General features: G+C 31.8%; 2 protein-coding genes across 2 annotated transcripts; both read left to right on the plus strand.

Annotated features, from left to right (window-relative positions):
- The first annotated feature begins 2,210 nt into the window (after window positions 1-2,210).
- LOC111995304 (NAC domain-containing protein JA2L-like) lies at window positions 2,211-8,826 on the plus strand. Its single transcript, XM_024027222.2, has 7 exons — window positions 2,211-2,282; window positions 4,634-4,820; window positions 5,376-5,647; window positions 6,148-6,501; window positions 7,648-8,007; window positions 8,192-8,312; window positions 8,495-8,826. Exons 1-7 carry the CDS (start codon window positions 2,211-2,213, stop codon window positions 8,824-8,826), a joined length of 1,698 nt encoding a protein of 565 aa, XP_023882990.2.
- Window positions 8,827-10,663: 1,837 nt separating this feature from the next.
- LOC111995242 (putative clathrin assembly protein At1g03050) lies at window positions 10,664-15,205 on the plus strand. The gene is made up of 4 exons (XM_065782185.1): window positions 10,664-10,918; window positions 11,388-12,022; window positions 12,352-12,504; window positions 13,913-15,205. The coding sequence occupies exons 2-4, from the start codon at window positions 11,443-11,445 to the stop codon at window positions 15,019-15,021; spliced, it is 1,842 nt and encodes a 613-aa protein (XP_065638257.1). The 5' UTR covers window positions 10,664-10,918; window positions 11,388-11,442; the 3' UTR covers window positions 15,022-15,205.
- Window positions 15,206-21,692: the final 6,487 nt, after the last annotated feature.

The raw sequence follows: 21,692 nt of genomic DNA on the forward strand, positions 1-21,692 counted from the left end.
AAGTAAAATTGTATTTTTAAAATACGATTTTGCAGGTTGTGTTTAACAAAATTGTGTAATGAGGAATAAATAATAAGATTTAACTTTAATTATTGATGATTTGAGGATTTTTTTTTTTTTTTTTTCAATTTAAATCTATTAATGTTTAGGTTACTCCAAACTCTTGTGAGTTTGATCACTAACCATCTAGATAGGTTTACCATCTAACTCTTCAAGTTTGTAAAATCATTTTTCATTAAGACAAATATGATAGGTATACCACACAATGCAAACCATATAATTAAAATCAAATAAAAGACACGTGTCACGCATGTAATTAAAATATTAAAATAAATTGGAAAATTTATATGAGAAGGTATCTTAATCCATTTGGATTAATTACTTCTACAGATATATTGCTAGTTTATATATATGAATATCACTATCTAACTATTTTTCTTGAAGAATACGTGTATATCATACTTATGGGTGAAACTTGTATTCAGTACCTTTTTGCATTTGACACACTATGATCCAGACATGTGTCCAATTTCAAATACATGTCCGCATCATAGTGTATCCAGTGCAAAAAAGCACTGGACCCAAGCTGTATCCCATACTTATAATGTCAGGATTCACAATACCAAGTGTGGGCATGATGAAGATGAATTGCCTTATTAGTCTAGTTCTTATCTACCAATCACTATTTCCAGATAATCTTTCCTTTGTAGTCCGTCATTAAATTTATTGCAAGAAATTTAATACAGAGAAATTTACTTTCCATAATTACATAAGTTTAATTTTGTTTTATCAATCATAGTAATCTCTAAAGAAAAATAAATTTTAATGCTATTTACAAAATGTTCTTAAAACCCTTTTTTCTCTCTTGAAAACTTGAAATTTATCAAAATTCCTTTCCCAAACTTTAAATCTTTCCAATATCTGTTCATTGCCTATATTCTAATCAGTGGTTAGATCAAGCAGAAGTGCGCGGAAAAAAGGTAAATTGCTCACTATAATTTGTTTTTAGAATTCAATTGCTCTTTTAGTTATTTATTTAGAAGTTCAAGAAATGGGTAATGCAGGATCTTCTTTTGCTTCATTTTGCTCAAGTTTATTGGCATAAGTTTTACATTATATGTTTTGATTTTTTATTCTTTTCATTTTTATTTATTTTTTTGGTAATATTCAGTTCCAAATGCAATTTTGACTGTGCTCCTTATAGCTTTTTTTATTTTTCTTTTTTTGAAAAAAAAAAAATCAATACAATTTTTTTTTTTTTTTAATTTATTGAAGTACAAAATACGTACTTAAAGCTTTTATGGTGGCATATTGTTCGAAATCAAGTAAGGGATCTTGGAGTCATCTCATTATAAGTGGATGATAAGATTTCCACAGAGCCCACTTCATATACTTACATGGCCACCCAATGTTCAAATTGATTATAGTTGCTTTTATTATTTTCATGTTTTGTTCGAATTAGATTAATGTGGTTTACCATGAGGGTCAACATGTTTATTATTATATATTGTAAAATATAAAACATAGCTTTAATATCATTTTGAAAATAATAGGACATAGTTATGATATAATGATAAAATATGAGAATTTATGGAGAAGAAAATAAGGGCAAAAATAAAAAGAAAAGAAAAGAACGCATGAAATTTCTGTTGTTTGATCTTAAGGGCCTACCTTCATAGCTAAAAGTTTTTACTGGTTATATTTTTGCTCTTAAGTCTTATGTTTTATAATGAACCCATTGAAGGATATACAGAGTAGCTAGGTTAAATCCTGGACTAATTCAGAGTTATAATGCTAGTACTCCAAGTATAAAAAACTTGGGTTTTGATATCTTTTACATCTCCTTTCAAACTCAAGGTGAAAACTTGGAAATAACTTGAGTTACAAAGAAGGTGAGACCATGAAGAAGCGTAATCGGATTTTATGTGGAGTAAACTAGGCAAGACCAAATTAAATGAAGTGTGGATGATAGGTTGGAACAGAATGACTGTAGCTTGAATTATTATGCGTAACTTTGGAATGTAAAATGTAATTAGGTCAGAACATGTGGGAGAGATTTGGGCATGTGGGTGACAACAGATGCCAGTGGTCATCAACATAGGATGATGATGGCTGATAACGATTGCAAGAAAATACGTTAGCAAATGAAAAGCGTAGTGGGTGGGCAAAAAAAATGATTGAGTTGATGCATCTCCATCATTGTGAGGCGCATGAGTGAGTATGGTCACATGATGAGGCATGAAACTAGTGCATCTTGGCATATGTATGCCTATATGTTGCAGGTAGGTGAAAGCTTGCGAGGGGCTCTATGTTTTTTTGTTTGCAAAGATGGAGATGCAACTATTCCCCATGTTTAGTTGTTATGCGAACAAGTAGTAGTATAGATAAGAAGGGCAACAATACAAATAGATCCATCATAAAAAGGAAGTTTTGGAGCAAGGGATGCAGTTGCTTATAAAGACAAAAGGAAGTTGATGAGGACAAACATGGTGAATGTTCGAGGAGAAAGAAATGGTTTGAAATCGATAGAAGAGCGTTAGGTTCGATGCCACTCTGAAAGCTACAGCAAACAAATCCAAATGGGCAGAATCATGTGAATATGTGATTTTGTGGATAATGATGGATTAAAAAGGAACGTGGATTATTGGTTTAGTTTTAGTGGCGGTGGTTTGCATATTTTTGGGTCAATATGGGTTTAGACGTTTAGTACGTTTGCTCTTGACACCGACTGCCTACTTAGAATTATTGTTGAGGTAGAGGGAAGAAGGTTGTAATATGAGTAGTACTAAAATTTTAAGTTTATTCATTTAGTTTTATTTCCAACATGGTCAAGTTAGAGCTCATTAAAAAATAAAATTATATGTTTAAGTTTGGTTTTTTTTTTTTATTGAACAAATCAAATTTGTTCATAAGCTACTTGTTTAATTTATTCTTTTCTCATATATAATAAAAACTAGACTAAACTTTTTTACCACTTCATAAATCTATGAATTGATTATATATATTATCAATAAACTACAAATTATAATTTGTTATCATATAGATCTATTTACAAAATTATAAAATCCAAACTCAAATCTATATTTATATATATATATATATAGAGAGAGAGAGAGAGAGAGAGAGAGAGAGAGACAAACCAATATAAACAAGTTTTTTTTTTTTTTCAATCCAAGTTCTTATTGTTCATAAACAACTTAGTTCGTTTATAGCCCTACCTATATATATCCATAACGAAAAACTCTTGAACAATTTCATCTTTATTATTATGAACTATGTGTTAGCATGAACTCTAATATAAGATTTATATACTAGTTAATCATAAACTAATCCTAAAGTTGTAGTACTTGTACTATATATTATGATTATTTTGTTTACTTTACAACTATATGGGCTAATCATGCATTATATATAGAAAAATTTGAAACTTCAAAATCATTAAACCATGAAAGTGTGTTCATATTTTCTTTGTTTGTGTATGGGGTCAAAGAAAGGATATGAAACTAGGGTAAAAGCAATAAAGAAAATATTAACGGATGCTCTAAAAACATCGATTTAAGAAGTATTTTTATAAATTTTTATGATAAAAGAAAAAAAGAAGTAATTGATTCTTTGAAATTTTTTTTATTTTTCTCATACTAATATTAACTTTTCTAAAATTATTCATTAATAATTACCCTCAAACAATAAATAAACATAAAAATTCTCTCTAATATGGAATATGAAATTGAATTGAAATACAATTTTATTCATATATTTGAGTGCAATTAATACTGGCCACGTTGCAATAAAGAGTGGCAAGCCATGACGTATGTTTTACAGTGCGTGTTAGACTATTTTAGTCAAAAATGATGTCTATGTTCATTTATTAGTTTTTAGTGCTATAATAAATAGTGGCAATTGTAGGAGAAGTTGTTGTTTTCGGTGCATATTTCTTCTCCCTTAGATGAGGGTGGACCGCACATATAAAGGAGAGGAAACATGCAATGAGAACAGGGTGAAATTTTTCCTCTGTAGGCCATTAGTCATAAATTTTGGGGAAGTAGAGACCTTTTCTTTTCTTAACCAGTTGACTTGTTTCTGTGTATTCCACTGTTAGAAATTCAAGGATGAGTAAATGATTATTCACAGTACCTGTCTTCCCCATATTAATTGAATAATTGTAGCATCTAGAAGGAAATTTTCCATCAAAAAAAAATTGTAGCACCTAGAAGAAGGATAAAATCTAGTATTTTGTTTAGCAACAAAACATTTATAACAAACAAATTTTGCTAATTTTTAACTTTTTTAAAATGTTGTTTTAATTTTAACCATCCAAAGTCCAGACAAACTGTCAGTGTTTTATTTTTTTGAAAAAAGCTCTTAAATTGTGTGGCATGCAGTTGCTAATGTGAAATTCCAAGAAAATTAAGCACTAAAATTTAAGGTGTAGTTTCCAATTTATGCATAATTATGTGTTAATATGTATAGGTCATTGAGCTTTATAAGGTCCACTCACATTGTTTTGCACTAAACACATACTTATATTGCCAGTTAACACGATCATAATTCATTGCAATAAATAATAAACGATTTGATGCTTTGTTTTTTGTTTGGTAGAAAATGATTTGATGCTTTGTTTTTCTTTCCTCAGGGGTGTACCATTCCAGCTGTTTCCAATTCGATGGAAAACACATTTCTTCCACCAGGTTTCCGTTTCCATCCAACAGATGTTGAATTATTAAATTACTATCTTAAGAGAAAAGTCACTGGAGCCCCATCCCATTTCCAAGTGATTTCGGAGTTAGACCTATACAAATATTCTCCTTGGGACCTTCCAGGTATTTGCTTGATATATGTGTGATATGAATGTTAAGAATCTTGTGATTTAGGCATTATTCGATTTTTCTTGTATAAAGAATTTGGGGTTAAATACTCTTTACTTTTGTATTGAAAAAGTAAAAAAAAAAAAATGAAGAAAAAATTTAGTAGATGTAAATAAATCAATACCTTTAATATCTAGGTCAAATGAATTTATATGAAATAAAGGGTCAAATGAATTTTAGGTACAACACTTTGTACCAATTTTTAACTGTCATATTTCATTCATTTTAAATCCAAATTAGATTAAATTTGCATTGGTTTTGAAGTCTACAATGTCTACTTTCCAATGAAATAAGCTTCACTTAAAATTTCTTTATAGTGTTGAATATGTCAATTAAGTTATAAAGCTCTTGGTAGACACAATTATATATAAATCATAATTTGATTCATTAATGAATTGGCTGGTTATCAAAAAAAAATATATAAATCATACATAAACTTAACACATGTTTTAGTTTCATTTAGCTTGGTCATGTGATAACTAATACTAATTACATTTTTATCAACTATAGGAAGAAGTCAATATCAATCTAGTGACAACGAGTGGTACTTCTTTTGTCCCCGAAACAAGAAGCACGCAAATGGTTCAAAGATAAATCGTGCTAATGAATTTGGATACTGGAAAGTTAGTGGAAGAGATAGAACTATTTCTCATGGGGAACAAAATTTGGGACTGAAGAAGATCCTTGTCTTTTACACTGGTCGGCCGCCAAGAGGTGCCCGAACAAGTTGGGTAATGCATGAATATAGACTACTTGATAAGGACCTCGATATCAATATACAGGTACCTTTTTTCCTTTTTGGAGGGTGATTCTTATTTATTTTTGAATAATTATTAAATACTTTCAAAATACAAGTGATATAATACTGTATATTGGTTTCGGTTAATGAGTGCTCTTAGAACTATTTCTTAACGAATCATTTAAAAAAAAATTAATACCACTTTTATAAGATATATTAAAAAAAAGAAACTGTTAGAAAAATCAGTTGCTTTTTTCTTTTTTCATAACAAGTTTCTAAAAATATTTTCTAAATTAATTTTTTTAGCTTTAGAGCATCCTTTGAAAAAAAATCATTCTTATATATTATTTATATTTATTGGTGCGTAGACCACGTCTTTATATTACAGAAGTATTTAATAATTTTTCCTTATTTTATGGTTCTACTTAAATAACTTTTGTACATTAGTTCAGCTTCATAGACAATCGCATTGTTTGCCAATTGTTCTGGCTATTTAGCCACTGTTTTCTGAGAATTTTTTTTGGCGTAAATCATATGATGCAGGATTTGTATGTACTCTGTAGAGTTATCTATAAGAGTGGTGTACAGAGTGGAACACCATTGAACCAGGAAAATTGGGACTCATGTCAAGATGATATGCTAAACAATGCTGCTTTTGAATCACCCCAACTTCCTGACCAGCCCCCTTCACAGCATGTGATGGCCGACGATGATCAAAATATGTCTATGGTGATGAAAAGCATGCCAGTTGACACAAACGTCTTCTCATCTTCGATAGAGGCTTTTCCCATTTTAACAGAGTCAAGTGGAGAATTTACTTTTTCCTTAGAGGGTGACAATAACTTAACAAAGGTTGAAGAAACTACTTGGCCTGTCGACAACAACAATAAAAATGAGGTTGGTATAATATCTCATAATTATAACCGACCCTAAACCGACCCTAACTAATCTATAAGAATCTATAACCAACTCCAATCCAAAATTTTAGGACGAAGGCTAGACTATTGTTGTTGTCTATGTTTGTTATAGAGTCAGTTTCTCTTGGTGTGTTTAGAGGTTTCATTTCAGCATATAAGATGAACAATTCAAAGTTTATATCTCTAAATTCTTTATGGTAAAGATTGCTTAGTGTTTATGCAATATTAAATCCAGACTATTGTTCTCTTTTCCTTGTGTGTGTGTTAAAATACTTAGGTTATGTTTGATAACAATTTTTGTTTTCTATTTTCAAAAACTTGTTTTTAGGAATATAAAGAAAAAACAATTTTTTTTATTATTTATTTTTGAAATCAAAAACATGTTTAGTTAGTTAAAATTAAAAAGATAGTTTTTTTAAAAAAAAAATAGAAAATACTAAAATATGTTGTTACTAGAATTTGAACTCTAATGCTATCTCATTAAATGAGATAGATTCATTAAATTAAATGCATATTTTCATTGACTTTTGAAAATTAGAAAATGAAAAAACAGCATTTTGCATGTTTTCAGTTTCCTTCACAAATTGAGTTTTGAGACCAGTTTTTGCTTTCCATCCATTTTGAGTTGCCAAATAAGTTTTTTAGTCTCAAAAATAAAAAATTGCTTTTGGAAACAGAAAATAAAGAGAAAAAATAGTTACCAAACATACTCTTATTATTCTCAAAAGAAAAAATAGTGGGTTAATTCCACATTAGAAAATGAGTGTGAGTTAAAGAGGTTCAAAGTCTGTACTATGTATTCAAGAATTAAGTCATTTTGGATATAAACTACTATCAATTTCTTATGAGTATTTTTTTTTTTTTTATTGGGTGGGGTGATATAAGTGCACACACATAATTTCCTAATAATATGCTTCGTAATCTAGTACATCCATCAAACAATGAACTGAAATATGCAAATCAAGGTGTTCAATTTGCAACAACAAGAACAATGGGCACTAGATATTGCATTGCTTGATGACTGACTTTCATCTTTGTTCTTATTATCTGTTGTGACTCGGTAACATCAATGATATTGCAAGTTTTACTTAAGCAAATATTTTTCCATGTTTGCCACCAATATCAGGACTTGTTCAATTTCAATCAAAGTGAATATGAAGCTCCACCAAGTTGGGATGGTTGTGATATATTCAAAGATTTGGAGGATCTTGGCTTCCTGGCAGAACTTAACAAGATTAATGGTCACTATATCTGCAATAGTCAGGCAGCAGATTGTGTTACAGATCAAATGTTGCTTGAACAGAATGAGTTCTTGAGAGCAGCAAAAGAGTCTGAAATTAACCCTAATAGGGGATTTGGTGTGCACTATTCAGAAAGATTATATGATCCAATACTTGATATTCCTATGCCTCAATCAATTGATGGGGAACCAGTGATCCTACAGGAACCACATTGGTCACATGAGACTCTTGATATGTCTTCAAAGGTACTAACTAGGTTTATGTTTGTTTGTTTGTTTGTTTATCTTTATGATTTTATGCATTGGCCCCCCTTGGGAATAAAATCTGGCTTCACCCGTGTTATACCCACGAACCATGTTACAATATAGGCTTTGGTTATAATTTTACTTATATTCTGTTGATTATCTGATTACTGCAACTTTTTACCAGCTCATGAACAACAATTTTGAAGTAACAAAAATTAATGAAGATGAAGTATTGTCTTATAACCCAGCTACTGCTCCCTGGGAACTACACAAAGAATATGAAAGCTTTTCTGTTACAGAATCTGGTAAGTGGAACTAGTATTTTCTAGTCTAAGGACACAACTTTCACAAATTCTTTCACAACAATTGAGCAGACATGTTGTGTGGTGGACCAATGTGAAAGTGATAATGCTAATATTAGTATTCTCTTTTATGGCTTTGATATATATTTATCTTTTTAATTCATAATTGTAACATGTGTTTACAGGAACACAAAGTGCCATTTATTCAAGTCTCCAATCCTTATTAGAGTCCATCCCTGCAAGCCATGCCTCAGCTGTAGAAAATCCAGTTCATAATAGTGGATGGTCCTTGGGGGTGCAATCCTTAGATAAACTATTACAAATTAATGGCTCAAGCAAGCATCCTTCACCTACTCATAATTACCAAATGCTCAATCAACCTTGGAAGAGAGCTTCACCTGGAAAGGGATATAAGTTTGTGGCTGGCCTAGTCGTGCTCTCAGGGACATCATGGTTTGTTCTTGTCTTAGTGGTTGCCAAGATTGCTCGGCTTCTATGGAAGATGATCTTTTCTTAATTGTGTCGAATTTATCGAATATCTTTCTCAAGTGCTACCATTGCTTTAAAACACAGCTAGCTAGGCACACACATTTTTTTTAATAACTATTGACATGGACATCATGGTTTGTTCTTGTCTTAGTGGTTGCCAAGATTGCCCGGCTTCTATGGAAGATGATCTTTTCTTAATTGTGTCGAATTTATCTAATATCTTTATCAGGTGCTACCATTGCTTTAAAACACAGCTAGCTAGGCACACATTTTTTTTCGTGACTATTGACATGGCAAGTTATAATTAAAGTGGTAAAAAATCATCTTCTTATTCCTCCTCCCCACACATATTGTAAACATTAAGACTTACATTTTTTATCCCTAAAAAATATATGCTAATTATTAATAAATAATTAAAATATTATAGTTGAAATTATATTATTATAATCAATTAGATAGAATGATTTCTTTTTATGATTATAAAAATTAAATTCATGAACCTTATGTTGTTTAACATTATATATAAGTTTACTATAAAATGGACTATTTAATATTTTTAATTAATTGCAAATAATCATTTGATATCTTATAAACTTGTTTACAAATTTATATAATCTAATCTCAAGTAAATATAAATATATTTTAACATTTATACAATCTACATAAAAACATATATTATTATATATATTTTAACCAAGCCTCATCCTCTCAAGCTTGTTTATAAGTACATTTTTATGTTCGAGCTCAGTTTGTTTAAATATCAAGCATAAATTTAAGCTTGAGTTGGCTGTTTTGCTAAATGAAGAAAAATAAACATGTTTTTTTTTTCCCAAATCGAGCCCAAACTATTTATAAATAACTTGGTTTTTATATTTTTTATTGTTATAAATTAAGTTTGGGTAAATTTTAAATATTTATCCTAAACTATCACTTGATTTGCAAGATCCATGAGACTTTTTGTTTTTGTTTTTCATATTTCACTTTGAGGGGCATAGGGGTGCTTGTGCAAAGCCTCATATGTGTTCATAAATAAATAAATAAATAAAATGAACTCCATATGTTTCTACGTTCTACCTCAGTTCTTTATTCTTCTCTCTTCCTCCTTCTTTTTGGATAAATTGTTTCTTTTCTTCCTCTTAAATTTTTTTTACTAAATATCTTTTTGCATGATTCTTCAGATTCACTCAAGTTTGTCACTTGAAAGTTCAAAAGGCCAACCCTACGTATATGATGTAAATTTGTTTTCCATGGAAAGTTGTACATTTACATTATAGTATTAATGAATACAAATCTTCTTTGACAAGTTTTGATTGGTAGAGTATAAAGCGGAACACATAAAATGAAATTGAGGATTTATATTCTAGCTGTAACTATTACAAATTTTTTGTGGTCACAACGAGGTTGAAAGGGTCAAAGGGTTTTGACAACAGAAAAACGTATAAATTCATTTTAAGACAAACTTTAATTACAATTTCTTAAATGCTATATCTTAAATTTTTTTTAATTGAATTCAACTACATTATTGTATTAACTAATAAACAAACTTAATCATGTGGTTTAAATTATTGAAGTTAATTGGCGATTCTAATGTATAACACTTAAAGAATTAGCCGTACCTAAAATTTGCCCTTCATTTAAAAAAAAAAAAAGAAAAAAAAAAGTAAAAAAGAGGCCTATGATTTTTAATCATTGAGTCAAACACTTTTAACTGTATCAAATATCAAAGTGCCATATGGATCATTGTCTCCCATCAAATTTCCATGTTTTCATGCTAAAATTAAGGCTTATGCATGGTCCATTGAAATAAGGAGGGTGTAATTAATCCTTGGCAATCGGAGGAACAAAGAGATGGAAAATAAGAATAGAGCATTAGACAAAAACAAAAGGAAAAGGGAGAAGAGAAGAGAGCTACGTATAGACTATAGAGATGAGAGAACAACAATCCTTTTAACAGCAGCTAGCTGCTGCCTATGGAATTTTTTCTTTTAGCTGGAAAACAAACTTTGATGTGACTGTTGTACAATTTAAGCTTGTACTACAATATAAATTCCAAAAAAAAAAAAAATTTCTCAACCATTCTAAAGATTGAGGAAGATCGTCTAAGGTGCTTTCGGAAGCAGGTAGGATATCTTCTTCTTCTTTTGGTGTCTGTGTGTTTGCAGGCTTATGTGCTGGTGGGATAGGCCATTCATTTCATTGACTTGGTGTAAAGAGATAAACAAGGGGATGTGATAATGCTTTTTTGCCTTACTAGATAGTCTAGATTAATGGTTAAGGTTTTTGTACTTATAATTACGTTAATACATCATGGTGTCATCATTAACACCTGGTATGTCACAAATATTGTAGTATTTTCTCTTTTATGCATGCTACGGATTGTACTTAATAAAAGCTAGTATAAATGTCATCTTGTTGTATATGAATGCATGAATGAATCCAATTTTACAAAATGTTTATAAATTGGTATGAAAATTAATATGATTAGTGTCACCTTAACAATATAATAAATGAATTTTTGAATTAATTTTTCATGATTTTTGATTTGCATAGCACTCAAAAACCATTATAATGAAGCTTTTGTTTTGTCAGATCAGCCTCACCAAGTGAAAAAAAAAATAACCATATTTCTGACTTATATAAATCCATGGCTCCAAGCACAATCAGAAAAGCCATAGGAGCAGTGAAGGACCAGACCAGCATAAGCCTAGCAAAAGTTGGAAGCAGTAACTCACTAGGAGACCTTGAAGTAGCCATTGTGAAGGCAACAAGACACGATGAATACCCAGCAGAAGAGAGACACATACGTGAAATACTTAGCTTAACGTGCTATTCACGTGCATATATAAGCTCTTGTGTGAACACCCTCTCTAGGCGCCTCAGCAAGACTAAGAATTGGATTGTGGCTCTTAAAACACTTATGTTGATCCAAAGGCTACTCTCTGATGGTGATCCGGCGTATGAGCAAGAAATCTTTTTCTCAACTAGGCGCGGCACGCGTCTTCTTAACTTGTCAGATTTCCGCGACATTTCACATTCAAATTCATGGGATTATTCTTCGTTTATAAGAACGTATGCATTGTATCTTGATGAAAGGCTTGAGTTTAGGATGCAAAGCCGGAGGGGAAAACGCAGTGCTTTTGCATTAGATGAAGATGATGAGGAAGCTAGCCAACATAACCAGGCACCTCCAAGAGCTACACCAGTGCGTGAGATGAAGAATGAACTTATATTTTCAAGGATGCAGCATTTGCAACAGCTTCTTGAGCGACTCTTAGCATGTCGCCCTACAGGTCTGTATTAATGTGCACCATTACAATTTTGTTATGAATGTCCACTGTATTCAAATGCATGTATGTTTGTTTACCACGTATCAGGGACGGCTCAATACATTTCGGAGCCTAAGTCCACAACTATATATAAGGGCCTTTTTTATATTTAAATATTAATAAAAAAAATTTAATTTTTAATATTATTATTATTAATTAATTAAACATTTATTTTTCTGCATCTTTTGAAATGTAAAATTAATAAATAAGTTTATGTGATAAATGAAAAGAATTAGATGAAGATGATGAGGAAGCTAGCCAACATAACCAGGCACCTCCAAGAGCTACACCAGTGCGTGAGATGAAGAATGAACTTATATTTTCAAGGATGCAGCATTTGCAACAGCTTCTTGAGCGACTCTTAGCATGTCGCCCTACAGGTCTGTATTAATGTGCACCATTACAATTTTGTTATGAATGTCCACTGTATTCAAATGCATGTATGTTTGTTTACCACGTATCAGGGACGGCTCAATACATTTCGGAGCCTAAGTCCACAACTATATATAAGGGCCTTTTTTATATTTAAATATTAATAAAAAAAATTTAATTTTTAATATTATTATTATTATTAATTAAACATTTATTTTTCTGCATCTTTTGAAATGTAAAATTAATAAATAAGTTTATGTGATAAATGAAAAGAGGTCTTTTACATTTTACTGTAATCTCATCTAGCCTAGAAGCATATCGATTTTGCTATAAAGATTAGTACACAGGTAACACAATGTATAAAAGATAGAAACTTAGAAAACTAGCTGACTAAATAAAAAAAATTATTTTGCTTTTGTACAATACATGTCAGGGAAGCCAAAACTAACTAATAAAGAACCTCTTTTTTTTTTTTTTCCTTTTTTTCTTTCTTTGCTTGTATACACATAACATGTAAAAAGAGTTAAAAGCTAAATCTAAATAAAAAGTATTGACCGCATTGAATGGATAAGCATTGAGTGCATAACAATAAGTAAGTTCTAAAGAAGTGTGATTTTTGTTTTGTCCGTAGTATTATTCTTTTCAAGAAAAATACTAAATTTTGTTGTTTAAAAATTTTGGGACAGATCTATTATTTTTTTGCTAAGTGAAAAGTCCTTAATAGAGGCAGTCTTCTTCCATTTGGAGGCCTTAGGTGATTGCATCAATTGCCTATATAGTTGAGCCGGCCCTGCCACGTATTAGGATCTTCTAGAAGTTCTTAAAATAACTGCACCATTAATTTCTCAAAATTCAAACCATTCATTTTAAAAGGTACAAATTTAATTTTGCCAAATTATCTATAATTTAAATAATTCTGAAATGATATTAGTCACTATTTGTTTAAATATTGATGACAGTTACAAGATCCAACTCACTTATTTTAAAATGAAAAGATAGGATAGGGTTCTAGAAACTCTATAATATAATAAAGTTCCCTTAAAAACTTTAGAAGATCTAATCAATGTACCACTACTAGATATGTTCATCTTTAGTGCCGTGCCAATGATATGATAGGATTAAGAGACTATTGTCTAAGCTTTTTCAATGTTTTAACTTTCCATTCATCAACGTAACTATTTTGTCAATAATTCTTTAAACAAAATAATTTTTGCAATTTTTTTATTACTAATGATATGGCTTATTGTGATTGGTGTACGTATAGTGTCAATGGAAAACCTAAATGAAAGTTATGTTACTCCAATTACAATTACTTATTTAAGTAATTGTGAAATATGTTTTGTATTGCATTACTCATACTTTGGTGCAATCAGGCACTAGTGATTATAAATATGATAATTTTCTGGATTGGACCAGGTGAAGCAAAGAACAACCGAGTTGTGATAGTGGCTCTGTACCCCATTGTGAAAGAGAGTTTCCAAATATACTATGACATAACAGAAATAATGGGTATCTTAGTAGACCGCTTCATGGAGCAAGAAGTCCAAGACTGTGTGAAGATCCACGAGATGTTTTGCCGAGTTGGCAAACAGTTTGATGAGCTCGACATGTTCTATGCCTGGAGCAAGAGCATTGGGATTGCACGCTCTTCTGAGTACCCAGAGCTTGAGAAGATTACCCGAAAGAAACTTGAGATAATGGACGAATTCATAAGAGACAAGTCAGCTTTGGAACAATGCAAAAAATCAAAGCCTCAACAAGAGGAGCAAAAGGAAGTGCCTGTGGAAGAAAATGTAGAAGATATGAATGCTATAAAGGCTCTGCCACCACCAGAGGGTTTTGTTGAAACCCCAGTTGTGGAAGAGAAAAAGGAAGTAGAACCAATAAAGAAAGAGGAAAAAGAAACTAAAATTACACAACAAGAAGGCGATTTGTTGAACTTAGGAGAAGGTACAATTACTAGTGAAGAACATGCTGATAAATTAGCCTTAGCCTTATTTGATGGGGGTGCACAACCAACAAATCAAGCACCAGCTCTTGCATGGGAAGCCTTCAATGATGAGAATGCAGACTGGGAATCAACATTGGTACAATCAGCGAGCAATCTGTCAGGGCAGAAGCCATCACTTCCAGGTGGTTTTGACATGTTATTGCTTGATGGCATGTATAAACAGTCAGAAACAAATGCAGCAAATCAGGGCCCTGGCTTTGGGGTTAGTGGAAGTGCAAGCAGTGTTGCACTTGATTCAGCTGGAAGGCCAGCAATGCTAGCATTGCCGGCACCACCAACACCCGAAGGCAGCTCAGCTATGAGTAGTAGTGCAGACCCTTTTGCAGCCTCATTGGCAGTGGCACCGCCGCCTTACGTGCAAATGTCAGATATGGAGAAGAAGCAGAAGCTGTTGGTGGATGAACAATTGATGTGGCAGCAGTATGCTAAGGATGGGATGCAAGGACAGCTTGGAATCGCAAAGATGCAGCAACACAATCCTTACAACATGGGAGGTTACACACAGAGCTATTGAAGCTTTTCTTTGTTAATTAGGCCTAAGTTATATGTGTTTTATTTTTATTTTATTTTTTTGGGTCTCCATTTTTTGCCTTTGCGGTTGCTCCCTTATTTCTCATTGAGGTTAAAGAGTTTCTTGCTCTCTGTATAAAAAACATTCGCACGTAAACAGTTGGTAGTGTAATTGGAATGCATTCAAAATAGGTTTTTTTTTTTTTTTTAAATTGAGCATTGTTATGCTGGACAAATTGCAAAATGCCTCTTTGGGTAAACTAAGCAGCGTTTTGCTCTTTTTTCAAAACTAATTAGGAAATTCTTCTCTTTTGAAACTTGATTTTCTCAAAATCGAGTTATTAAAAAAAAAAATTCTGGAGCCCTATAGCGGCGTTTTTAAAGACCTATAGTGACATTTTCATGACCTATAGTGACGTTTTGTAACTCAACTTCCAATAAATCGAGTTATAGGCAATTTTTTAAATGTTTTTTTACCTCTAACTCGATTTTATATAAATCGAGTTACAAAACGCCACTAAATGTCCTGAAAACGTCACTATAGGCTCATTAAAAACGTTGCTATAAGGTCTAAATCGATTTTAAGAAACTCGATTTTCAAAAGAGGGACATTTTCCTAATTAGTTTGAGAAAAAGGGCAAAACGCTGCTTAGTTTGCCCAAAAGAGGCATTTTGCAATTTTGTCCTTGTTATGCTAGGAGTACAATAATTTTACTTAGAAGCATTAAAATTTATCAAAAAAGTTTTTTTTTTTTAATTAAGCAATTAAGAGCTTTATTTTGTTATGCTGGCACCAATCACATAAGTTTTGTTTTTACTTTTTAGGTTGTAAAGCTTTCATAATAAAATTACTAATTTTTTTTAATTAAGCAATTAAGAATTTAAGAGCTTTGTTTTTGTATGTTGGCACCAATCACATAAGTTTTGTTTTTACTTTTTAGTTTGTAAAGCTTTCATAATAAAATTTCTAATACTTTTACCATTTTTCTTATGAATAATTGGCTCATGAGTATTCCTCCAAAATCTAAATGATGTATACTTATTTTTATTTATTTACATATATACTATTTTTTTATGCTATATGCAAGCTTAAAATCTAGCCCTCATTGCATGTCTCACTTATTTAATAAGATAGAAATTAAAATCATAGAGAAGAGAAATAAAAAATTTTATACCAGACCTTGTGAAAACGAAAGAAAACAAAAATAGGGAGAGAGAATGAGATAAAAACAAAAGGTGGGTGTACGTGCAAGTTAGATTTAAACTTATATGAGAGAGTGAATAAGCTATCTAATAGTACATCTCGATGAAAAAGCTCATGGGTGACAAAAATGCAAGCTTTGACATCATAATATCAAAAGAAGAAGAAAGTTATAGCAAGAATATAAGTGGACACAAGAAGTACGTAAAAAACCTAAAAAATGGATGAAAAACCACGGTTTGAGCAAGAAATAATCATTCTTGCTCTGTTCAGCTCTGTATATGTATGGAAAGAGGTCACTCTTGTACAATAAGGGTGTTTTTTTCTTAAAAGAGAGACCTTGTTTTCTATCTCACTATCTTATCAACTTTCCACTCTCTTCTCAAAAGATCTACTTGGGTTCTTACCCTTAAAGTCCAACTGCATGTTTCTCTTATAATCTGAGGAATATGGCTGAGTACAAAGACAGGTGTAAGTCATCATTTTCTTATTTTGGACCTTACTACAACTGGGTATTACTTGGCGATTGGAAGAGAGAAAGTACGACAACATCAGCACTGTGGCATGTAGGTAGGTGACTTTGTCACTAAATAGGGAACAGCTTTTGGCAACGAAAGGGACATCAGAAGCACTGTAGGTGATACACGTGTCCCTGAAGTGGTCTAATATGCACTCAACCAATAAGGGTGTTTCTATAGTTGCTGACCTCAGAAAGTCACTATCTCTCTTTTGTGAGTCTTGAGTACCATGTCAATGCATACCTACTTNTCAGGTAGAGATCTAAGCACCTTCCTTACAACCTTGGGTTCAGGGATGGTTTCCCCAAGATTGAAGGCTGAGTTCACTATGTCCTTTAGCTTGGTATAGAACTCATCAAACTAACTCATCCTCCTCTATCTTAATTTCTTCAAAGCTTGTAGTAAGCTTCTGAAGCTTTGAATCTTTGACAGCCTTTGTTCCTTCATAGGTTGTCTGGAGAATGGTCCAAGCCTCCTTAGCAGTTTCAGTTGAGGATATCTTCTTAAACTCCTCATTGGTGACTGCGCTAAATAGGGCATTTAACGCTCTGCTGTTGAAGTTAGCCGCCTTGATCTTTGCGTCATCCCAATCGGCCGGTTTTTCTTTTGGCTTGGTCCAGCCAATCTCTACAGCCTGCCACACCTTCTCATCTAAAGACTGCAAGAAAACGCTCATGCGTACTTTCCAGTATGCATAGTTAGTGCCATCAAATAAAGGAGTTATAATCAATGACTGTCCTCTATCCATGACAAGCAGGGGTCAATAGATTAACGCAGCAAAGATTAAACCTAATCAGAGTGTGCCTGCTCTGATACCACTTGACAGGCCACAATCTGAATGACCCCTTGTAATTAAACCAATTAATTAATTAGCCAAGTTATTAATTAATCAATTTAGCATGCAAATATGTGGAAGCACAAACAAATCACTAAATAACTAAATATGCAGCGGAAATTAAATGACACGGTGATTTGTTTACGAATGGGGAAAAACCTCGCGGCAAAAATCTCACCAGGTGATTTTCAAGTCACCACTCTCGAAACTCCACTATTATCAAATCAAGCGGTTACAAGTAAAGGAATCCCCAGTACCTTACCAACTTACAGTTGAACCCTTACCCCAATACCCAATTGGACTTGATCTGTAGCGACAATTCCTACCTTTGATGCACGGCTCCCAAGTACGTAACTAACCAATGCACAGATCCCAGTACGCGACTTCAAAGCACTAACTTAAGGAAGAAAGGTTGGCTGCAAAGTTCTTCAATTCATCCTACATGATGAAGATCAGGAAGATGCTTGGTCACAAAACCCTATGGTGCAAATACACAGCAACTTCTTCAGAGAAGATGAACTAGGTCAAGAACTTCGTCTTTTGATCACAATTTGCTTGAATAGAGATTGCTCAATGAGTTTGCAACTTGTATCACACTTGACGACTCTTAAAACAATCCTTTTATATGTTTAAGGTTTGGAGAAAAGAAGGCTCAAAAACATATTCACGGATCCCAAGAAAATCAGATCAGAAAATCTGAAATTTTAAATCTCGACAGTCAAGTTTTAATGAAATTGCACTTCAGCTTGCTTTTTCTTGGACAGACTTGATGACTTCAACACTTGACCTTGAAAACTTGTTTCTTGAAATATTAAAAACACCTAGAACTACCCAATTACAAGTAAAGTGCGTTTTGTCAAAATATTAGCCAATTTATATAAATAAGTGACATATGTTCTTAATAAGTGAAAACACATATGTCCTAACAGTTTCCTCTTCCTTTGCTCACATCGACATTCTCCCATGCCTTGGCTGGTGCATGTACTGTATAGTGAAATAAAAGAGAGCTAAGTAAGATAACGACAATTCCTTTTAAGGGACAACAAACTTGGATGTGACTTTTGTACAACCAAATTTTTTATTACAACATAAATTCAAAACCAATATCTTAACCATCCTGAAGATTGAAGGTCGTCTAAGGTGCTTTTGGAAGCAGGTAGGATATGTGATGCTTTTCTGCCTTACCAAGCTTCTTGTATTTATTTATAATATATATATATATATATATATATATATATTGTGGAGATAATATCTCCTAGGATTTGGTATAATTATTTCTATCTTCGTCTGTTTTCTTTTTTAAACCAGATAGATGTAGATAATCTCTTAGGATTTTGCTGTGATTACCTCTATCTTTTTCTTATTCATTTTAAACAAGATAGATGGAGATAATGTCTCCTAGGATTTTTCTGTGATTATTTGTATCTTCTTCTTCTTCTTTTTTGTGGAAATATCTATCGTATCTTTTAACTCTTGAATTCCAGTGTGATTCAGTTGAATTCGAATTTGAGGCTGAATAATGACGTCATCCTCAATAGACAGTATATCACCAGTATTGTATTTTCTCTTTATACTTAAAGAAAGGCTAGTATATTAATCTAATCTTTAATTAGGCCTAAGTTCTATGTGTTTGCTCTTTCTTTTTCTTTTTTTCTCTATTTTTGGGGATCCATTTTTTGTCTTTGTTGTTGCTCGCTTATTTCTCATTGAGGTTAAAGAGTATCTTACTCTCTGCATGAAAAGCATTAGCGTGTAAACATTTCGTAGGGTTATTCCTCGTCCTTCTATCACATTTTTTTAATATTTTCAGTAACATATTTAATTTATTTTTCTGGCAACTTGTAAACTCTCTTACCTCCACTATACTAATGTTAGAATGTGTTATAATAATAGCTAGATTAAGCCTTAAGCCATCATCTTTGAAACAAGCATAGTATAGAGTCTATAGACAAACAAATTTCATGTTATACTATAATAAACTACCAATTATCCTAAAAACCTAAATTGATTAAAAAATCATATGCCCTTTTTTGTTCCAATCCGAATCTATTTTTTGTTCCAATCCGAATCTATAACAAGTCAAAATTAAATTTTGCAATTTCTATTGGTTACAGTAGTTCCTTAGAGGTGAAATTTAATTAAATAATTGGTGAAACTACAATGTTGGTCCCTCAAGTTTACCCTGTATGCGCAATTGGTCCCTTAAGTTTCAAGTGAGCGCAATTAGTCCTTCAAGTTTTAAAAATTAGTTGTATTAATCTTTTTACTAACTAACGTTGGTGATGTTACTTACGTGGCTAACAGAATAATAACTTGGCAATTTTTTTAATGATGTGGAAACTAATTATTGTAACTTTTTAATTAAAAAATGTCACATCATTAAAAAAAAAATGCCAAATCATTGTTCCATTAGCCATATAAGTAACAACACTAACAGCAGTTAGTAAAAAGACTAATACAACTCATTTTTAAAATTTGAGAGACTAATTGCGATCACTTGAAACTTAAATGACCAATTGTGCATACATGATAAACTTGAGAGATTAACATTATAGTTTTGCCTATTTTTTTAGTAGGATTTATCCATGTTGTTTCCCTTTTCCTTTTTCTTTTTTTTAATTTATATTTTGAATATTAGCAGTTTTATTTCGACTAATTTATGTAAGCATGCATAGAATTATGTATATGTTTGTAACATTAATTAATATATTTTTACTAATTATTATTATTTTTTTTATTCACATTGAATTTTAACTTCTTTACCTGTAAAATAGAGACCATCATCACAACTTGATTTCCGTTGGGTATACACTAGTTAGGGTAAATTGCAAATTACACCTCTCAAATATGGAAATGTTTAAATTTTGCATCCTGAAATTTCAGAATTTGGATTTTATTACTAAATTTTAGGAGTGTTTGGATTATACTCTGACATTTGAAAATTTGGATTTTACCTTAGGGTGTAAAATCCAAACACTCCCAAACTTTAGGGAGTAAAATTCAAACAATTCTAAAATTAAGGGGAAAAATTCAAATTTTGAAACGTTAGAATGTAAAATCCAAACACCTCCAAACTTCAGAGAGTAAAATTCAAATTTTTAAACATCAGGATGTAAAATCCAAACATCCCAAAACTTTAGAAGTGTAATTTTCAATTTACTGTATTAGTTATAAGTAATCTGTCATAAATGCTTTGTGAATTTGCACAAAACCTAGGCAATTTATATTGAAGTAGCCTGTCTTTTTAGAACCATCAATCTGTAAATTTCTAAAGCAATAGGGAAAAATGCTTATACACCCCCCCGAACTTTGAAGTAGTGGCTTAAACACCCCCTGGACTTTTTTATTGACTAATTTACTCTATAAACTTTACATACTTGCCAAATCAATACATCCAGTTAGTCTACTAACAAAACTAATGGAATGGTCATGTGAGACACACAAATCAATACATCCAGTTACTTTTTTTTTTCTTTTCAAACATATTATAGTATTAATTTTACTCCATATACAATTCAATATGATCTATTATATTACTCTTTTTAATAATATATTTGTTCCTACATTCAACTAAAAAAAAAAAAAAGAATCATTTAATATTGTGTAAGTGTTAATGGGTAAACTTACTGTACCCATCTAAAATCTAAATTTTAAATTAAGAACGTTAAAAAAAAAAAAAAAAATCAACAACAACAACCAATCGCACCTCCACCGAGAAAATCCAAACCCAAAGAGAACTCTTGCTAATTTTCTTTCATTTTCTCAGCTTCCAAACTTATCTTGAGCCTCTAACCCTCATAAATCTCGCCGATTTACTTATCATTTTCTCTATTGCCTATCCTAAGCATCTTGCCCTAATTAATTCAGCTCAATACACTAATTAAGCTTGAAAATTTAAATTCCTTCAATTTTTCAACGTTTTCTCAGCAACCAAACAGAGAGAGTGAGAGAGAGAGAGGGACCTTGAACCAAGATCCTCAGTGCTGAGAAGAGAGTAAGCCGATTGGGATGGAGAAGTGAAGCATTGACCAATTCGATCACTAGACTATTACCATCACCATTGATGCCAGTGAAGGCTTGTCGAAACCCTAACCACTCTTCAATGCATCCCTCTACCTTCT

This window comes from Quercus suber, unplaced genomic scaffold (genome assembly GCF_002906115.3).
Source record: "Quercus suber isolate HL8 unplaced genomic scaffold, Cork oak 2.0 scaffold_292, whole genome shotgun sequence".
In the NCBI taxonomy this organism is placed as follows: domain Eukaryota; kingdom Viridiplantae; phylum Streptophyta; class Magnoliopsida; order Fagales; family Fagaceae; genus Quercus; species Quercus suber.

What these genes read in the sequence shown, in the direction of transcription:
- LOC111995304 (XM_024027222.2), top strand. Translation starts at nt 2,211, where the DNA reads ATGAGTGAGTATGGTCACATGATGAGGCATGAAACTAGTGCATCTTGG. An exon ending in TGTATGCCTATATGTTGCAG is followed by an intron (nt 2,283 to 4,633) that starts GTAGGTGAAAGC and finishes TTCTTTCCTCAG; the next exon opens with GGGTGTACCATTCCAGCTGT. An exon ending in ACAACAACAATAAAAATGAG is followed by an intron (nt 6,502 to 7,647) that starts GTTGGTATAATA and finishes CACCAATATCAG; the next exon opens with GACTTGTTCAATTTCAATCA.
- LOC111995242 (XM_065782185.1), top strand. Translation starts at nt 11,443, where the DNA reads ATGGCTCCAAGCACAATCAGAAAAGCCATAGGAGCAGTGAAGGACCAG. An exon ending in GCGTGAGATGAAGAATGAAC is followed by an intron (nt 12,023 to 12,351) that starts TTATATTTTCAA and finishes GTGATAAATGAA; the next exon opens with AAGAATTAGATGAAGATGAT. An exon ending in CTTAGCATGTCGCCCTACAG is followed by an intron (nt 12,505 to 13,912) that starts GTCTGTATTAAT and finishes GGATTGGACCAG; the next exon opens with GTGAAGCAAAGAACAACCGA.